The 16,291-nt window shown below is 44.0% G+C and overlaps 1 protein-coding gene across 8 annotated transcripts in view; it reads left to right on the top strand.

Annotated features, from left to right (window-relative positions):
- The window catches only part of ATF1 (activating transcription factor 1), a 69,940-nt gene that overhangs the window by 5,658 nt on the left and 47,991 nt on the right, over positions 1 to 16,291 (top strand). For 5 of the 8 annotated variants that reach the window (XM_050748788.1, XM_050748786.1, XM_050748791.1 and 2 more), the window contains one exon: positions 13,254 to 13,352. In XM_050748788.1, the coding sequence (XP_050604745.1) occupies positions 13,260 to 13,352 (93 nt within the window). In that variant the 5' untranslated portion in view covers positions 13,254 to 13,259. Of the gene's footprint in view, positions 1 to 1,512; positions 2,050 to 13,253; positions 13,353 to 16,291 lie in introns of those variants that run through there. The other 3 variants (XM_050748792.1, XM_050748793.1, XM_050748787.1) reach the window with 2 other exon arrangements.

The raw sequence follows: 16,291 nt of genomic DNA on the forward strand, positions 1-16,291 counted from the left end.
CATTCTCCTGCCTCAGCCTCCCAAGTAGCTGGGACTACAGGCGCCCGCCACCACGCCCGGCTAATTTTTTTGTATTTTTAGTAGAGACGAGGTTTCACTGTGTTAGCCAGGATGGTCTCGATCTCCTGACCTCGTGATCTACCCGCCTCGGCCTCCCAAAGTGCTGGGATTACAGGCGTGAGCCACCATACCCAGCCTGTTTCTTTGACTTATAAAAATTGTTCAGTTTACCCTACCTTAAAGCCATTAGATTATAGATAAGGCCTGGGGACATGTGGAGTTAGCCACACCCCTAGCTGTGCTGAAGAGTCAGCTCTTATCTGCACTTCTGCCTGGTGTGTCCTAGGCTAGGCTCTACACCTAGTACATAATTAAAATTCCTTACTAACCAGGGTTTTCACCAAAAGTAAAAGTCGCTAAAAGTTAAAATTGGAACATGTGATTGAGACTGTTGAAGAGTCAGTTTTACATGTAAGGTGTGTAAGGAAAGTAGAATGTACTTTTGGTAAAAGATTATAAGAAGGCATGGAAATGTGGGGGTTTTTTTGGCTAAAGGGTTAAAGAATTGTTCTAAGTTGGCCGGGCGCAGTGGCTCAAACCTGTAACCCCAGCACTTTGGGAGGTCGAGGCGGGCGGATCACGTGAAGTTAGGAGTTTGAGACCAGCCTGGCCAACATGGTGAAACCCCATCTCTACCAAAAAATACAAAAGTTAGCTGCTGGGCATGGTGGTGCACACCTGTAGTCCCATCTGTTCCAAAGGCTGAGGCAGGAGAAGCGCTTGAACCTAGCGGGGGAGGCTGCAGTGATCCGAGATTGCACCATTGCACTCCATCCAGCCTGGGTGCCAGAGCAAGACTCCATCTCAAAAAAAAAAAAAAAAAAAAAAATCATACAGGAGGCATTATCAAATGTGAAATGGTGTTTTGCTTTGTATTATATTTACATAACTATATTATTGGTATATGTTCCAAAGTTACGGAAAACTCCTGTAATTCTAATATGATTTAGTGTGTGTTAATAATTATAATCGTGATGCAAAATATTGTGTGCCACAGAAGTAACCACATTTCCTTATCATTTGTGGCTTTAATAGTGGCTCTCCTAAAACTTTTTATCATCCACAGACAATTGCTGTCTTGTTTTAATCCTGTTTAGAAGATGGTTTATAATCAGCTATAGAACTCTAGCAGGTGTTCTTTTTGTTTTTTTTTGAGACGGAGTCTTGCTCTGTCACCCAGGCTGGAGTGCAGTGGTGCTATTTCGGCTCACTGCAAGCTCTGCCTCCCGGGTTCACGCCATTCTCCTGCCTCAGCCTCCTGAGTAGCTGGGACTACAGGCACCCGCCACCGTGCCCAGCTAATTTTTTGTATTTTTAGTAGAGATGGGGTTTCACCGTGGTCTCAATCTTCTGACCTTGTGATCCGCCTGCCTCGGCCTCCCAAAGTGCTGGGATTACAGGCGTGAGCCACCGCGCCCGGCCAGCAGGTGTTCTTAAATGCAAGTTTCTAATAACTTTGGAAATTGTAACATTGGAATAGAGGAAACAACTTTCAGAACTCTCATGAAGAGCTAGAATGTTCATGAATATCAAATGAAACAGTTAACTGAATCAGCTGAACCAATAGAAAACTGAAGTAATCTTTTTAACTTGGATTAAAATGCTGCTGATCCTTTTTTGTTTTTCAGAGTCAAGGAAACTTTTCATTTGAGCTATTTACAGTTTGTAGCAATTGAGTAAAGTATATTGCTGTGATCGAAATTTGGAACATATTTGTTTCTCTATATCAGATTTCTCCAGAATTTAGAAACTAGTTGTGAGTATTCTTAACTTATGGCAATGTAGTTATTCACATAAGTGCAATAAGAATCTGTTTTCTTTTGTAACAGGATACAATTGGAGAAATTGGTTATTTTACCAAGGCTTTGACTGGAATGGTGTGCTTTCCTTTAAGGAATCAAACTTGACTTGTAGAGCCAATAAAAGCCCTTTGGGGAACTAGTCTCATACCTTGCCTACACAGTTCCTGTACGAGGTTTCTGACCTATGGTAAGTAAAGAATGTCACTTTCTCACCTGTCCAGGAACCCCAAGTTATCTTGGGACCTCAAAAGGAGAGAAATTTACCCAACTTATAGGTATTTGAGGATACAAACCCATGTCAGGGCTCGGCTTTTAAAAAAGTCTTATCTGAGATTCCTTATGAAACAGAGTTCCATCAAAGCCAATTAAAAAGCCTATGTGAAAAATCATTATTCTTGCTGCACTTTATACAAACAATCAGGCCAAATATAATAAAGCAAATCAGTCTTACCGTAATTTGTCTTTAGTAAAAATGGGAAACTGGAAAGAGAAATACTATGTTTCAAAAACTGTGGTATGCTTGTTATTAAATTCTAGTCTCAGGCTGGGCGCGGTGGCTCAAGCCTGTAATCCCAGCACTTTGGGAGGCCGAGGCGGGCGGATCACAAGGTCAGGAGATCGAGACCACAGTGAAACCCCGTCTCTACTAAAAATACAAAAAATTAGCCGGGCACGGTGGCGGGCGCCTGTAGTCCCAGCTACTCAGGAGGCTGAGGCAGGAGAATGGCGGGAACCCGGGAGGCGGAGCTTGCAGTGAGCCGAGATCGCGCCACTGCACTCCAGCCTGGGCAACAGCGTGAGACTCCGTCTCAAAAAAAAAACAAAAAAAAAAACAACAACAAAAAAAAAAAATTCTAGTCTCCTTAATTGTTTTTAAGTTTGTTTCTGCAGTTTAGGCTAACTCTGCTTATTCTTGTAAACCAACCAGTAATCTCTAACTGTTGCTCAGAAGAAACAAGAAGGATGGGTAATTTAAAAAATCTGGATAAGTATTCTAATTCTGGGCACATTACAATCAGCTAACAACCCCGTATCAGCTTAGTTCCAACAGTTGCCCAGTTAATGAAAAGCCTTCTAATTTAGTTTTTTACTTGGAATAACTTTACTTGTTTTGCTTTACTCTTCTTTTTTTTCCTTTCTTTTTGAGACAGAGTCTTGTTCTGTTGCCCAGGCTGGGCTACAGTGGCACCATCTTGGCTCACTGTGGCCTCCGCCTCCCAGGTTCAAGCAATTCTCCTGCCTCAGCTTCCCAAGTAGAATTACAGGCACACGCCACAATGCCCAGCTAACTTTTGTATTTTTAGTAGAGACAGGGTTTCACCATGTTGGCCAGGCTGGCCTCGAACTCCTGACCTCAGGTAATCCACCCACCTCGGCCTCCCAAAGTGCTGGATTACAGGTGTGAGCCACTGTACCCAGCCTATTTTGCTTTACTCTTGTGGAATATATTGCTGTTATACTTTTTGCATAGGAATACAGGACAAGCTTACTGAATGTTTTCTTTTTTTTTTTGAGACGGAGTCTTGCTGTGTCGCCCAGGCTGGAGTACAGTGGCATGATCTCTGCTTACCGCAAGCTCAGCCTCCAGAGTTCACGTCATTCTCTTGCCTCAGCCTCCAGAGTAGCTGGGACTACAGGCACCCAGCACCACGTCCAGCTAATTTTTTGTATTTTTTGTAGAGACAGGGTTTCATTGTGTTAGTCAGGATGGTCTCGATCTCCTGACCTCGTGATCTGCCTGCCTCGGCCTACCAAAGTGCGTGAGCCACTGTGCCCGGCCTGAATGTTTTCTTATTAATCTTCCAGATACCACCTTTTGTCGAAACTCGAGTTATGAATGAACCTTACCATACTGATGCTTTCTGACTGAGCTCCTTTCTACCCTGAATGCGATAGACCCTCATAGGCAGGCAGGAATATCATTGCCCCTGTTTAGCCTGTAGAAGTTATAGAAGGTGGATCTTCGTCCCTCTGCAACCCTTAGGATTAAGGGTTCTCTTATAAAAGGTGGGGGGAATGTCAGAGTGTGTGAACCAGAGCAACTCCATCATAAGCAGGCTGGGTAAAATGGGGCTAAAACCTACTGACCCTGCATTCCCAGATGGTTAAGGCATTCTGAGTCACAGGATGAGATAGGAGGTCAGCACAAAATACAAGGCATAAAGACCTTAATGGCCGGGCGCGGTGGCTCAAGCCTGTAATCCCAGCACTTTGGGAGGCCGAGACGGGCAGATCACGAGGTCGGGAGATCGAGACCATCCTGGCTAACACGGTGAAACCCCGTCTCTGCTAAAAAATACAAAAAACTAGCCGGGCGTGGCAGCGGCGCCTGTAGTCCCAGCTACTTGGGAGGCTGAGCCAGAAGAATGGCGTGAACCCGGGAGGCGGAGCTTGCAGTGAGCTGAGATCCGGCCACTGCACTCCAGCCTGGGCGACAGAAGAGACTACGTCTCAAAAAAAAAAAAAAAAAAAAAAAAAAAGACCTTGATACAACAGGTTGCAGTAAAGGAGCCGGCCAAAACCCACCAAAACCAAAATGGCCTGAGAGTGACCTGTGGTCGTCATCATTGCTATACTCCCACCAGCGCCATGACAGTTCACAAATGCCATGGCAAAGTCAGGAAGTTACCCTGTATGGTTTAAAAAGGGGAGGCATGAAAAATCCACCCCTTGTTTAGCATATCATCAACAACCATAAAAATGGACAACCAGCAGCCCTCAGGGCTGCTCTATGGAGTAGCCATTCTTTTATTCCTTTATTTTTTTAATAAACTTGCTTTTACTTCACACTGCGGACTTGCCCTAAATTATTTCTTGTGCGAGATCCAAGAACCCTCTGTTGGGGTCTGGATCGGGATCCCTGTCCTGTAACAGTAGCGTCTCACTGTGTTGCTCAGATTGATCTCAAACTCCTGAGCTCAAGCGATCTTATCGCCTCTGTCTCCCCAAGTTCTGGGATTACAGGTATGAGCCAACACACTCGACTGTATTTCTGCAAGTTTTGTTGTGCCTGAATTCCTTCATTCCTTTTTTCTCTTTTTTTTTTTTGAGATGGAGTTTCACTCTTGTTGCCAGGCTGGAGTGTAGTGGTGTGATCTCAGCTCACTGCAACCTCCACCTCCTGGGTTTAAGTGATTCTCCTTCCTCAGCCTCCCAAGTAGCTGGGATTACAGGTGTGTGCCACCACCCCTGGCTAATTTTGTAGTTTTAGTAGAGACCGAGTTTCACCGTGTTGGTCAGGTTGGTCTCGAACTCCTGACCTCAAGTGGTCCACCCACCTCGGCCTCCCAAATTTCTGGTATTACAGGTGTGACCAATGCACCCAGCCATATTGCCCCATTTCTAAAGCTGGGGTGAGGTAACTGTCTAAATATATTTCTGTCTGTCTCTCTCTTTTAAGAGACAGGTGTCTCACTTTGTTACCCAGGCTGGAGTGCGCCTAGCCTTTTTTTTTCTTTCAACTTTTAAGTTCCAGGGTACGTGCACAGGATGTGCAGGTTTATTACATAGGTAAACATGTGCCATGGTGGTTTGCTGCACAGAACAACCCATCACCTAGGTATTGAGCACAGCATCCATTAGCTATTCTTCCTAATGCTCTCCCTCCCCCTGCTGCACCCTCCTCCACAGGCCCCAGTGGGTGTGCTTCCCCCACCATGTGTCCATGTGTTTTCATCATTCAGCTCCTACTTATAAGTGAGAACATGCAGTGTTTGATGTTCTGTTCCTTTGTTAGTTTGCTGAGGATTACAGCTTCCAGCTCAGTCCATGTCCCTGCAGAGGACATTATATCTTTCCTTTTCATGGCTGCATAGTATTCTATGGTGTATATGTACATGTTCTTAATCCAGTCTGTCATTGATGGGCATATGGGTTGATTCCATGTCTTTGCTATTGTGAATAGTGCTGCAGTGAACATATGTGTGCATGTATCTTTATAACAGAATGATTTATATTCCTTTGGGTATATACCAGTGATGGTATTGCTGGGTCAAATGGTATTTCTACCTCTAGATCTTTGAGAAATTGCTACCCTGCCTTCCATAATGGTTGAACTAATTCGCACTCCCACCAGCAATGTAAAAGCATTCCTTATTCTCCACAACCTCGCCAACATCTGTTGTTGACTTTTTAATTGCCATTCTTTTTGTTTTGTTTTGTTTTGTTTTGTTTTTTGAGACAGAGTCTTGCTCTGTCGCCCAGGCTGGAGTGCAGTGGCCGGATCTCAGCTCACTGCAAGCTCCGCCTCCCGGGTTCACGCCATTCTCCTGCCTCAGCGTCCCGAGTAGCTGGGACTACAGGCGCCTGCCACCTCGCCCAGCTAGTTTTTTGTATTTTTTAGTAGAGACGGGGTTTCACCATGTTAGCCAGGATGGTCTCGATCTCCTGACCTTGTGATCCGCCTGTCTCGGCCTCCCAAAGTGCTGGGATTACAGGCTTGAGCCACCGTGCGCAGCCTTGTTTTGTTTTTTGAGACAAAGTCTCATTCTACTGCCCAGGCTAGGGTGCAGTGGCACAATCTTGGCTCACTGCAACCTCCGCCTCCTGGGCAGCCTCCCGAGTAGCTGGGACCACAGTTGCTCAGGATGCTGGCTGATTTTTTTTTTTCTTGAGACTGGGTCTTGCTCTGTTGCCCAGGTTGGAGTACAGTGGTGCGATCTCTGTTCACTACAACCTCTCCGCCTCCTGGGTTCAGGTGATTCTCCTGCCTCAGCCTTCCAAGTAGCTGGGACTACAGGTGCCCGCCACCACGCCCAGCTTGTTTTTGTATTTTAGTAGAGATGGGGTTTAGCCATGTTGGCCAGTCTGGTCTCAAGGTCCTGACCTCAAGTGATCTGCCCACCTCGGCCTCCCAAAGTGCTGCGATGACAGGTGTGAGCCACCACACCAGGCCAGTAATCGCCATTTGACTGACGTGAGATGGTATCTCATCGCGGTTTTGATTTACATTTCTCTAATGATCAGTGATGTTGAGCTTAAAAGGTTCTTAGTTTATTGTCTAGCATATAATGTTTGTTTGCAAGTTTTTTTTTCTTTTTTTTTTTTTTTTTTGGAGACGGAGTTTCACTCTTGTTGCCCAGGCTGTAGTGCATTGGCACAATCTCACCTCACTGCAACATCTGTCTCCCGGGGTCAAGCAATTCTCCTGCCTCAGCCTCCTGAGTAGCTGGAATTACAGGCATGCGCCACCATGCCTGGCTAATTTTTTTTTTTTTTTTTTAGTAGAGACGGGGTTTCTCCATGTTGGCCAGGCTGGTCTTGAACTCCTCACCTCAGATGATCCACCCACCTCAGCCTCCCAAAGTGGTGGGATTACAGGCGTGAGCCACCGCGCTTGGCCACACGTTTTCTTAAAAGTGTCCTGCCAGCCGGGCGCGGTGGCTCAAGCCTGTAATCCCAGCACTTTGGGAGGCCGAGACGGGCGGGTCACGAGGTCAGGAGATCGAGACCATCCTGGCTAACACGGTGAAACCCCGTCTCTACTAAAAAATACAAAAAAACTAGCCGGGCGAGGTGGCGGGCACCTGTAGTCCCAGCTACTCGGGAGGCTGAGGCAGGAGAATGGCGTAAACCCAGGAGGCGGAGCTTGCAGTGAGCTGAGATCCGGCCACTGCACTCCAGCCTGGGCGACAAAGCGAGACTCCGTCTCCAGGGGGGAAAAAAAAAAAAAAGTGTCCTGCCTTCCCTGACATTTTCTGTGTCAGCAAGGTCTCAGGCCACCAAGATTTCTCAGTTCCTTCTATTGCCATTGATGGTGCTTCTGAAGTGGTGTTTCACTACTCCCTGGTTTCTGCCTGATTTTGGGTTATCTCCTGTTAAGCTTATATATGCTAACTGGGGGCTTACTTTATTTTTACAGAAAATGCATTCGTACACATAAAATTTATTCTGTATTGAACAAGTTTTTAACACATTGTTAACCTTAACCTCAATTTTAGAAATAATAGCTTAAAAAAAGTGAACAAATAAAGGTTATATTCTGATAACAGTAAAATAGTATGTACTGTTGTTTATGAAATGAAACTATAAAGTTGTTTTTATTTTGGAAAAAGCTTTATTTGATATGTTGATTCTTCATGTATGCAATAATGGAAAATATGTTATCTTTTTTTTTTTTTTTTTGAGATGATGGGCTCTCGCTGTGTTCCCCAGGCTGGTCTCGAACTCCTGGGGGTTGCTGAAGCAATCCTCCTGCCTTAGCCTCCTAAGTAGCTGGAATTATAAGTGTGTACCCTGTTAGTTATCTTTTTTGTAGGAAAGGTGGTTATAATTATTGTCCAAGATGTTACTTGCTGATTATAGTGGCTTTTACTGTTATGTGTGTTTTTTTGTTAATCATATTAGTTTCTATAGAAGTAGGAATGTATCTTACTTTTTTTTTTTTTTTTTTTTTTTTTTGAGACCGAGTCTTGCTCTCTTGCCCAGGCTGGAGTGCAGTGGCCGGATCTCAGCTCACTGCAAGCTTCGCCTCCCGGGTTCACGCCATTCTCCGGCCTCAGCCTCCCGAGTAGCTGGGACTACAGGCACCCGCCACCTCGCCCGGCTAGTTTTTTGTATTTCTTAGTAGAGACGGGGTTTCACTGTGTTAGCCAGGATGGTCTCGATCTCCTGACCTCGTGATCCGCCCGTCTCGGCCTCCCAAAGTGCTGGGATTACAGGCTTGAGCCACCGCGCCCGGCCGTATCTTACTTTTTTGAAACAGGGTCTTGCTGTCACCCAGGCTGGAATGTTAGTGGCACGATCATGGCCCACTGCAACCTCAACCTCCTGGGCTCAAGTGATCCTCCAGTATCAGTGGGCGTCCCCCTCTCCAGCACCCCCACCTCCTGCAGGATCTGGGACCACAGGCGTGTGCCACCACACCTTGCTAATTAAAAAAAAAAAATTTTATGGAGACGAGGTCTTGCTACATTGTCCAAGATGGAGAAGTAGGAATTCTTAAGGATATTGTTACGGAGAGAAAAAACAAAGGTATCATTTCTAGTAATTAACAAGATGAAAACAAAAGTATCATTTCTAGTAATTAACAAGATTATAAAAACTCTTTTATAGTTTCAGTGCTTTAGGATTACATCTTCTTTTTTCTTCTTTGCTCTGTATTCTTATATTTTCTGAAGTAGAGTATTTAAAAGGTATTTTTAGTAGAGATATTATGCAGAAGGTACCTGATTTTGTCTTTTCTGTTTGTATATTAGTCTGTGGGATTACCTTGTATTAGTGTAGATTAAAAAGCACTGAATTGACCAGTGTGACTGATGCCTGTAATCACAGCACTTTAGGAGGCCAAGGTGGGTGGATCGCTTGAGCTCAGGAGTTCAAGGCCGAAACCTTGTCTCCACAAAAAATTTTAAAAATTAGCCGGATATGGTGATATGTGCCTGTGGTCCCGGCTACTTGGGAGGCTGAGGTTGAGGATCACTTGAGCTCAGGAGATTGAGACTGCAGTGAGCTGTAATCGCACCACTGCACTCCAGCCAGGGTCACAGAGCAACACCCTGTCTCAAAAAAAGAAAAAAAAAAAGGAGGAGGAAAACACTAAGACTCTGGTAATGGATGGACAAATGATATGACCAGATAACTCACACAACTAATGGAGAATTAAAGAAATATGAAACAATGCACATTTTTTGCCTATCAAATTAATTATTTCTATTGCTTCCTTACGTGCTTTTGATAAACTGTATTCATTCAGAACACTTTAAATATTTCCTACGTAATTCCCTTACATTAAGTAATTATCTTTTTTGGAACTACAGAAAAAAATCTTAATTACAGAAAAAGGTTTATGCACCAGAGATGTTTATGACAGTATTGTTTTGGTAAAAAAAATACAATTTATGCACATTCCCTGGATGCTGTATTATGTAGTCTGTCTGTCTGTCTTTCTTTCTTTCTTTCTTTCTCTTTCTTTCTTCCTTTCTTTCTTTCTTCCTTTCTTCCTTCCTTCCTTCCCTCCTTCCCTCCTTCCCTCCTTCCCTCCTTTCTTTCTTTCTTTCTTTTTCTTTCTTTTCTTTCTTTTCTTTCTTTCCTTTCCTCTTTCCTTCTTTCTCTCTTTCTCTCTTTCTCTCTTACTTTCTCTCTCTTTTTCTCTCTCTCTCTCTTTCTCTCTCTCTCTCTCTCTTTCTTTCTTTCTTTCTTTTTTGAGATGGAGTCTGGCTCTGTTGCCCAGGCTGGAGGGCAGTGGCACAATCCCAGCTTACTGCATCCTCTGCCTCCTGGGTTCAAGTGATTCTCCTGTTGAGTAGCTGGGATTACAGACATGTGCCACCACACCCAGCTAATTTTTTGTATTTTTAGTAGAGATGGGGTTTCCCCGTGCTGGCCAGACTGATCTCAAACTCCTGACCTCAGATGATCTGCCCACCTCGGCCTCCCAAAGTGCTGGGATTACAGGCATGAGCCACACCGCCCGGCCTATGTAGCCTTTAAATATGTTTCTATTTAAAACCTAGAAGATATGTATGATAAATAAAAACAGGATACAAAATGTGAGGATACAAAGTAGTACATGTAATATGGTTATGATTTTAAGTAAAGTTGTGGAAATAGAAGACTACAAGAAATTAGACAATATTGTGATTAATATCTGTCATCCTGTTTTCTTTCTATTGTGTATTTTCCGTGTAAGAAGAAAAAGACTAGTGATGTATTTGAGGGAAAAACATTTAAACTACTTTCTGTGTGAAGCGATTTCATGCCTTTTCCAACGACTAAAAACAATAGCTTCAATTCAGTTGTTAAAAATGAATTTGGGCTGGGCATGGTGGCTTACACCTGTAATCCCAGCACTTTGGGAGGCCGAGGCAGACAGTAATTACTTGAGCCTAGGCATTCAAGACCAGCCTGGGCAACATGGCAAAAACCCATCTGTACAGAAAAGACCCCCCCAAAATTAATCAGGCATGGTGGTATGCACCTGTAGTCCTAGCTCCTCAGGAGGCTGAGGTGGAAGGATGGGTTGAGCCTGGGAGGTCAAGGCTGCAGTGAGCTGAGATTGGACCATTACACTCCAGCCTGGGCAGTGGAGCAAGACCCTGTCTCAAAAAAAAAAAAAAAAAAAAGTTTTCTGACTTAGAAAAAAGGAAGAAGAAAATATGTAGGCTTAAATCTACAGTTACTAATTCAGTGAAGCCAAGGGGCAGCTACCTAGTTGCCCTCTCTCTCTAATTGTGGAAAAATACACGTAACAGAATTTACCATCTTTTTTTTTGAGACAAAGCTGGGGTGCGGTAGTGTGATCTCAGTTCACTGCAACCTTGACTCCTGGGCTGAAGCAATCTTCTCGCCTCAGCCTCCTGAGTAGCTGAGACTACAGGAGCATACTACCATGCCCAGCTAATTTTTTATTTTTTGTAGAGACAGGTTCTCACTATGTTGCCAGGTCTGGTCTCTCCTGGGCTCATGTGATTCTTGGGCCTCAGTTTCCCAATGTGTTGGGATTATAGGCGTGAGCCACCAAACCTGGCCATATTAACCTTTTTTTTTTTTTTTGAGACAGAGTCTTGCTCTGTCACTAGGCTGGAGTGCAGTGGTACGATCTCGGCTCACTGCAACCTCTGCCTCCCGGATTCAAGCGATTCTCCCGCCTCAGCCTCCCGACTAGCTAGGACTACAGGTGCACACCACCATGCCCAGCTAATTTTTGTATTTTTAGTACAGCCGAGGTTTCACCATGTTGGCCAGGATGGTCTTGATGTCTTGACCTCGTGATCCATCCACCTCGGCCTTCCAAAGTGCTGAGATGACAGGCGTGAGTCTCTGCACCTGGCCATATTAACCATTTCTAAACATACAGTTCTATAGTGTTAGGTACATTCATAGTGTGTACAACCAATGTCCAGAGCTTTTTTTTTTTTTTTTTTTTTTTTTTTTGAGACAGTCTCCCTCTGTCACTCAGGCTGGATTGCAGTGGCACAATCCCACTCACTGCAACCTCCGCCTCCCAGGTTCAAGCAATTCTTGTGCCTTAGCCTCCCAAGTAGCTGGGATCACAGGCACCCGCTACCACCCCTGGCTAATCTTTTTTGTATTTTAGTAGACACCATGTTGCCCACGCTGGTCTTGAACTCCTCAGCTCAGGCAGTCCACCTGCCTTGGCCTTCCAAAGTGCTAGGATTATGGCCTTGAGCCACCACACCCAGCCCAGAACTTTTCCATGCCCATTAAACAGCAACTCTCCATTTCCTCCTTCCCCTAGTCCCTGATAGCCACCATTCTACTTCCTGTTTCTATGGAGTTTGCTACTCTAGATACGTCAAATTAGTGGAATCATAAAGTTTTTGTGTTTTTATGACCGGGTTATTTCACTTAGCACAATATGCTCAAGGTTCATCCATGTTGTAGCATGTGACAGGAGTTTCTTCCTAAGGCTGAACAATATTCCATTGTATGTACAGTCACTATTTTATTTATCCATTAATCCACTGATGAATATTTGGGTTGCTTCCACCTTTTGGCTATTGTGAATAATAATGCTGCCCTGGACATAGGTGTGCAATACTCTGAGACCCCGCTTTCAGTTCTTCTGGATATATACGCCAACAGGTGAAATTGCTCTGTTTTTGTTTGAGGGACTGCCATAGCATTTTCCATAATAGCTGTACCACTTTACATTCCCACCAGCACAGTAGTGTACAAGGGTTCCAGTTTCTCCACATCCTTGCCAACACTTGGTATTTTCTGTGTCTTGATATTACCCATTCTAATGGGCATGTATGAGGTGATATTTCATTATAGTTTTCAGTGCATTTCCTTAATAGTTAGTGATATTGAGCATCTTTTCATATGCTTGCTGGCTAACCTTCTCTTTTTTTTTTTGCCTTTGCAGATAACCTTTAAAAACATTAAATTCTATCTAAATCTTTTACCAGCTTCTTTGTTAGTGGTTCTCTCCCTATTTGCCGTATTTAATCTCTCATAGCTCATTTATTCTCATTCTTACCCAGCCTACATATCCTGAAGTTGATTATCTAAGTTTTCTAGAATCTATTTAGAACCTCCTTAGGTATAGTTTTATTTATTTGTTCAACTTTTACTCAGTAAATTCTCTATATAAAAAACTGTATGTGCACTGAGAAACTTCCCTAGAGACAGATATGTTTGTGTCCATAGACAGGAAGAGTGTAATCATTCTTCAATGGGATAACATTTGAAAATTTAATCATCATAATTTATGTTCATATGTGCCTTTTATTACATTTAAACATGTTTTTGTGGACCAAAATTCAAAAAAATTAAAGAATATGCAAAGTCCCCTTTCTATCTCTATACCATTGGTACCAGTTCTTTTCCAATGAGGCAACCAAATGATCAATTTTTATATGACTCTATAGTATACTTTAAATATTCTGTATCATATTTAATTTTAACTGACTTTTTCCCCCCTTGTAGTTGATTATGGAAGATTCCCACAAGAGTACCACGTCAGAGACAGCACCTCAACCTGGTTCAGCAGTTCAGGGAGCTCACATTTCTCATATTGCTCAACAGGTAAGGGAGGGACCGGCCAAAATACTGAGCTCGTTAGGAATATTTTATATGCAGATTAATCTCTTGTTTCAGACTGATTATTAATGTGTTTTATTTTTATTTATATTTATTTATTTATTTATTTTTATTTTCTGAGACAGATTTTTGTTCTAGTTGCCCAGGCTGGAGTGCAATGGCACAATCTCGGCTTACTGAAACCTCCGCCTCCTGGATTCAAGCAGTTCTCCTACCTCAGCCTCCCAAGTAGCTGGGACTACAGGCATCTGCCACCATACCTGGCTATTTTTTGTATTTTTAGTAGAGATGGGGTTTTACCATGTTGGCCAGGCTAGTCTCAAACTCCTGATCTCAGGTATTCCACCCACCTTGGCCTCCCAAAATGCTGTGATTACAAGTGTGAGCCACCACACCCAGCATTAATGTTTAAAAAAAAAAAAAAGGAAAGGCCAGGCGCGGTGGCTCACGCCTGTAATCCTAGCACTTTGGGAGGCCAAGGTGGGCGGATCATGAGGACAGGAGTTCGAGACTAGCCTGACCAACATGGTGAAACCCTGTCTCTAATAAAAATACAAAAATTAGCCAGGCGCAGTGGCGGTTGCCTGTAATTCCAGCCACTCAGGAGGCTGAGGTAGGAGAATCATTTGAGCCTGGGAGGTGGAGGTTGCAGTGAGCACAGACCATGCCACTGCACTCCAGCCTGGGCAACAGAGCGAGACTCCATATCATAAAATTAAATAAAAAATACAGTAGAAAACCAAGCAAAAAAAGACTGTAAAATGTTAAAATATAGGAAAAGAAGGTGGCCTTTAAATATCTTGTCAAGATCATTTGGTTTTATTTTCTTTTAAACTAAGTATATAGTCGTCCCTCAGTATCTGTGGGAGATTGGTTCCAGGACCTCCCACAGATACCAAAATCTGTGATGCTTAAAGCCCCTGATAGAAAATGGCATAGTGTTGTATATAACCTACATATTTTCCTGTATACTTTAAATCATTTCTAGATTACTTTTTTTTTTTTTTTTTTTTTTGAGACGGAGTCTCGCTCTGTCACCCAGGCTGGAATGCAGTGGCCGGATCTCAGCTCACTGCAAGCTCCGCCTCCCGGGTTCACGCCATTCTCCTGCCTCAGCCTCCCGAGTAGCTGGGACTACAGGCGCCTGCCACCTCGCCCGGCTAAGTTTTTGTATTTTTAGTAGAGACGGGGTTTCACTGTGTTAGCCAGGATGGTCTCGATCTCCTGACCTCGTGATCCGCCCGTCTCGGCCTCCCAAAGTGCTGGGATTACAGGCTTGAGCCACCGCGCCCGGCCTAGATTACTTTTAATACGTAATACTATGTAAATGCTATGTCAATAGTTATACTGTATGACAAGAAGAAAAGTCTCTACATGTTCGGTATAGAGAAATTTATTTTCCTGAATATTTTCAATCTGTGGTTGGTTGACTCCACGGATGTGAAACTCATGGATGCAGAACCCATGAATAAAGAGGCCTAACCATATTTAGAGTTGTTTCCTTTGTTTTTGTTTTTCGAGATGGAGTCTCGCTCTGTCGCCTAGGCTGGAATGGAGTGGCACAGTCTCGGGTAACTACAACCTCTGCCTCGCGGGTTCAAGCGATTCTCCTGCCTCAGCCTTCTGAGTAGCTGGGATTATAGGTGCCTGCCACCACACCCAGCTAATTTTTTGTATTTTTGGTAGAGACAGGGTTTCACCATGTTGGTCAGGCTGGTCTCAAACTACTCCTGACCTCAGGTGATCCACCCACCTCAGCCTCCCAAAGTGCTGGGATTACAGGCGTGAGCCACCGCGCCCGGCCAAAAAAGTTTTAAAAATTAGCTGGGTGTGGTGGCACTACAACACCTGTAGTAACAGCTACTTGGCTGAAGCAGGAGGATTGTTTGAGCCTAGGAGTTCAAGGTAGCAGTGAGCTATAACCATGTCACTGCACTCCAGCCTTGGGTGACAGAGTGAGACCCTATCTCCAAAAAAAAAAAAAAAAAAAAAAAGCATGAGTGTAAGAGCCATTTAAAGTGCAAGATTAGACTAATGGATTTTAATGTTAACAGAATTCACAAAGTTCAGACTGTACATAGCAAATAACCTTTAAGAAACTATAACTTGCTGAGTTTTGCTGTTGTATCAAAGAATACAAGTAAATGAAAAGGCTATTAAAACACTACATATCTTTTTTTTTTTTTTTTTTTTTTTTTGAGGCGGAGTCTCGCTCTGTCGCCCAGGCTGGAGTGCAGTGGCGCGATCTCGGCTCACTGCAAGCTCCGCCTCCCGGGTTCCCGCCATTCTCCTGCCTCAGCCTCCCGAGTAGCTGGGACTACAGGCACCGCCACCACGCCCGGCTAATTGTTTTGTATTTTTAGTGGAGACGGGGTTTCATTGTGTTAGCCAGGATGGTCTCGATCTCCTGACCTCGTGATCCGCCCGTCTCGGCCTCCCAAAGTGCTAGGATTACAGGCTTGAGCCACCGCGCCCGGCCTACATATCTTTTCTAATTGCATATCTATGTGAGGGCGGATTTTCTTCATATAATTCAACCAAAACAATGTATGATAACATAATGTTGAATCAGAAGAGATTTCAACTGTTTTCTTTTTCTTTTTTTGTTTGTTTGTTTGTTTGTTTTTTGAGACAGAGTCTTGCTCTGTTGTCCAGGCTGGAGTGCAGTGGTGTGATTTCGGTTCATTGCAACCTCTGCGTCCTGGGTTCAAGTCATTCTCCTGCCTCACCCCTCCCGAGTAGCTGGGAATACAGGTGCCCACCACCACGGCCAGCTAATTTTTGTGTTTTTAGTAGAGATGGGGTTTCACCATGTTGACCACGCTGGTCTCGAACTCCAGACCTCGAGTGATCCACCCACCTTGGCCTCCCAAAGTGCTGGGATTACAGGCATGAGCCACTGTACCCAGCTGATTTCAGCTGTT

Source organism: Macaca thibetana, chromosome 11 (assembly GCF_024542745.1).
Source record: "Macaca thibetana thibetana isolate TM-01 chromosome 11, ASM2454274v1, whole genome shotgun sequence".
Taxonomy (NCBI): Eukaryota; Metazoa; Chordata; class Mammalia; order Primates; family Cercopithecidae; genus Macaca; species Macaca thibetana.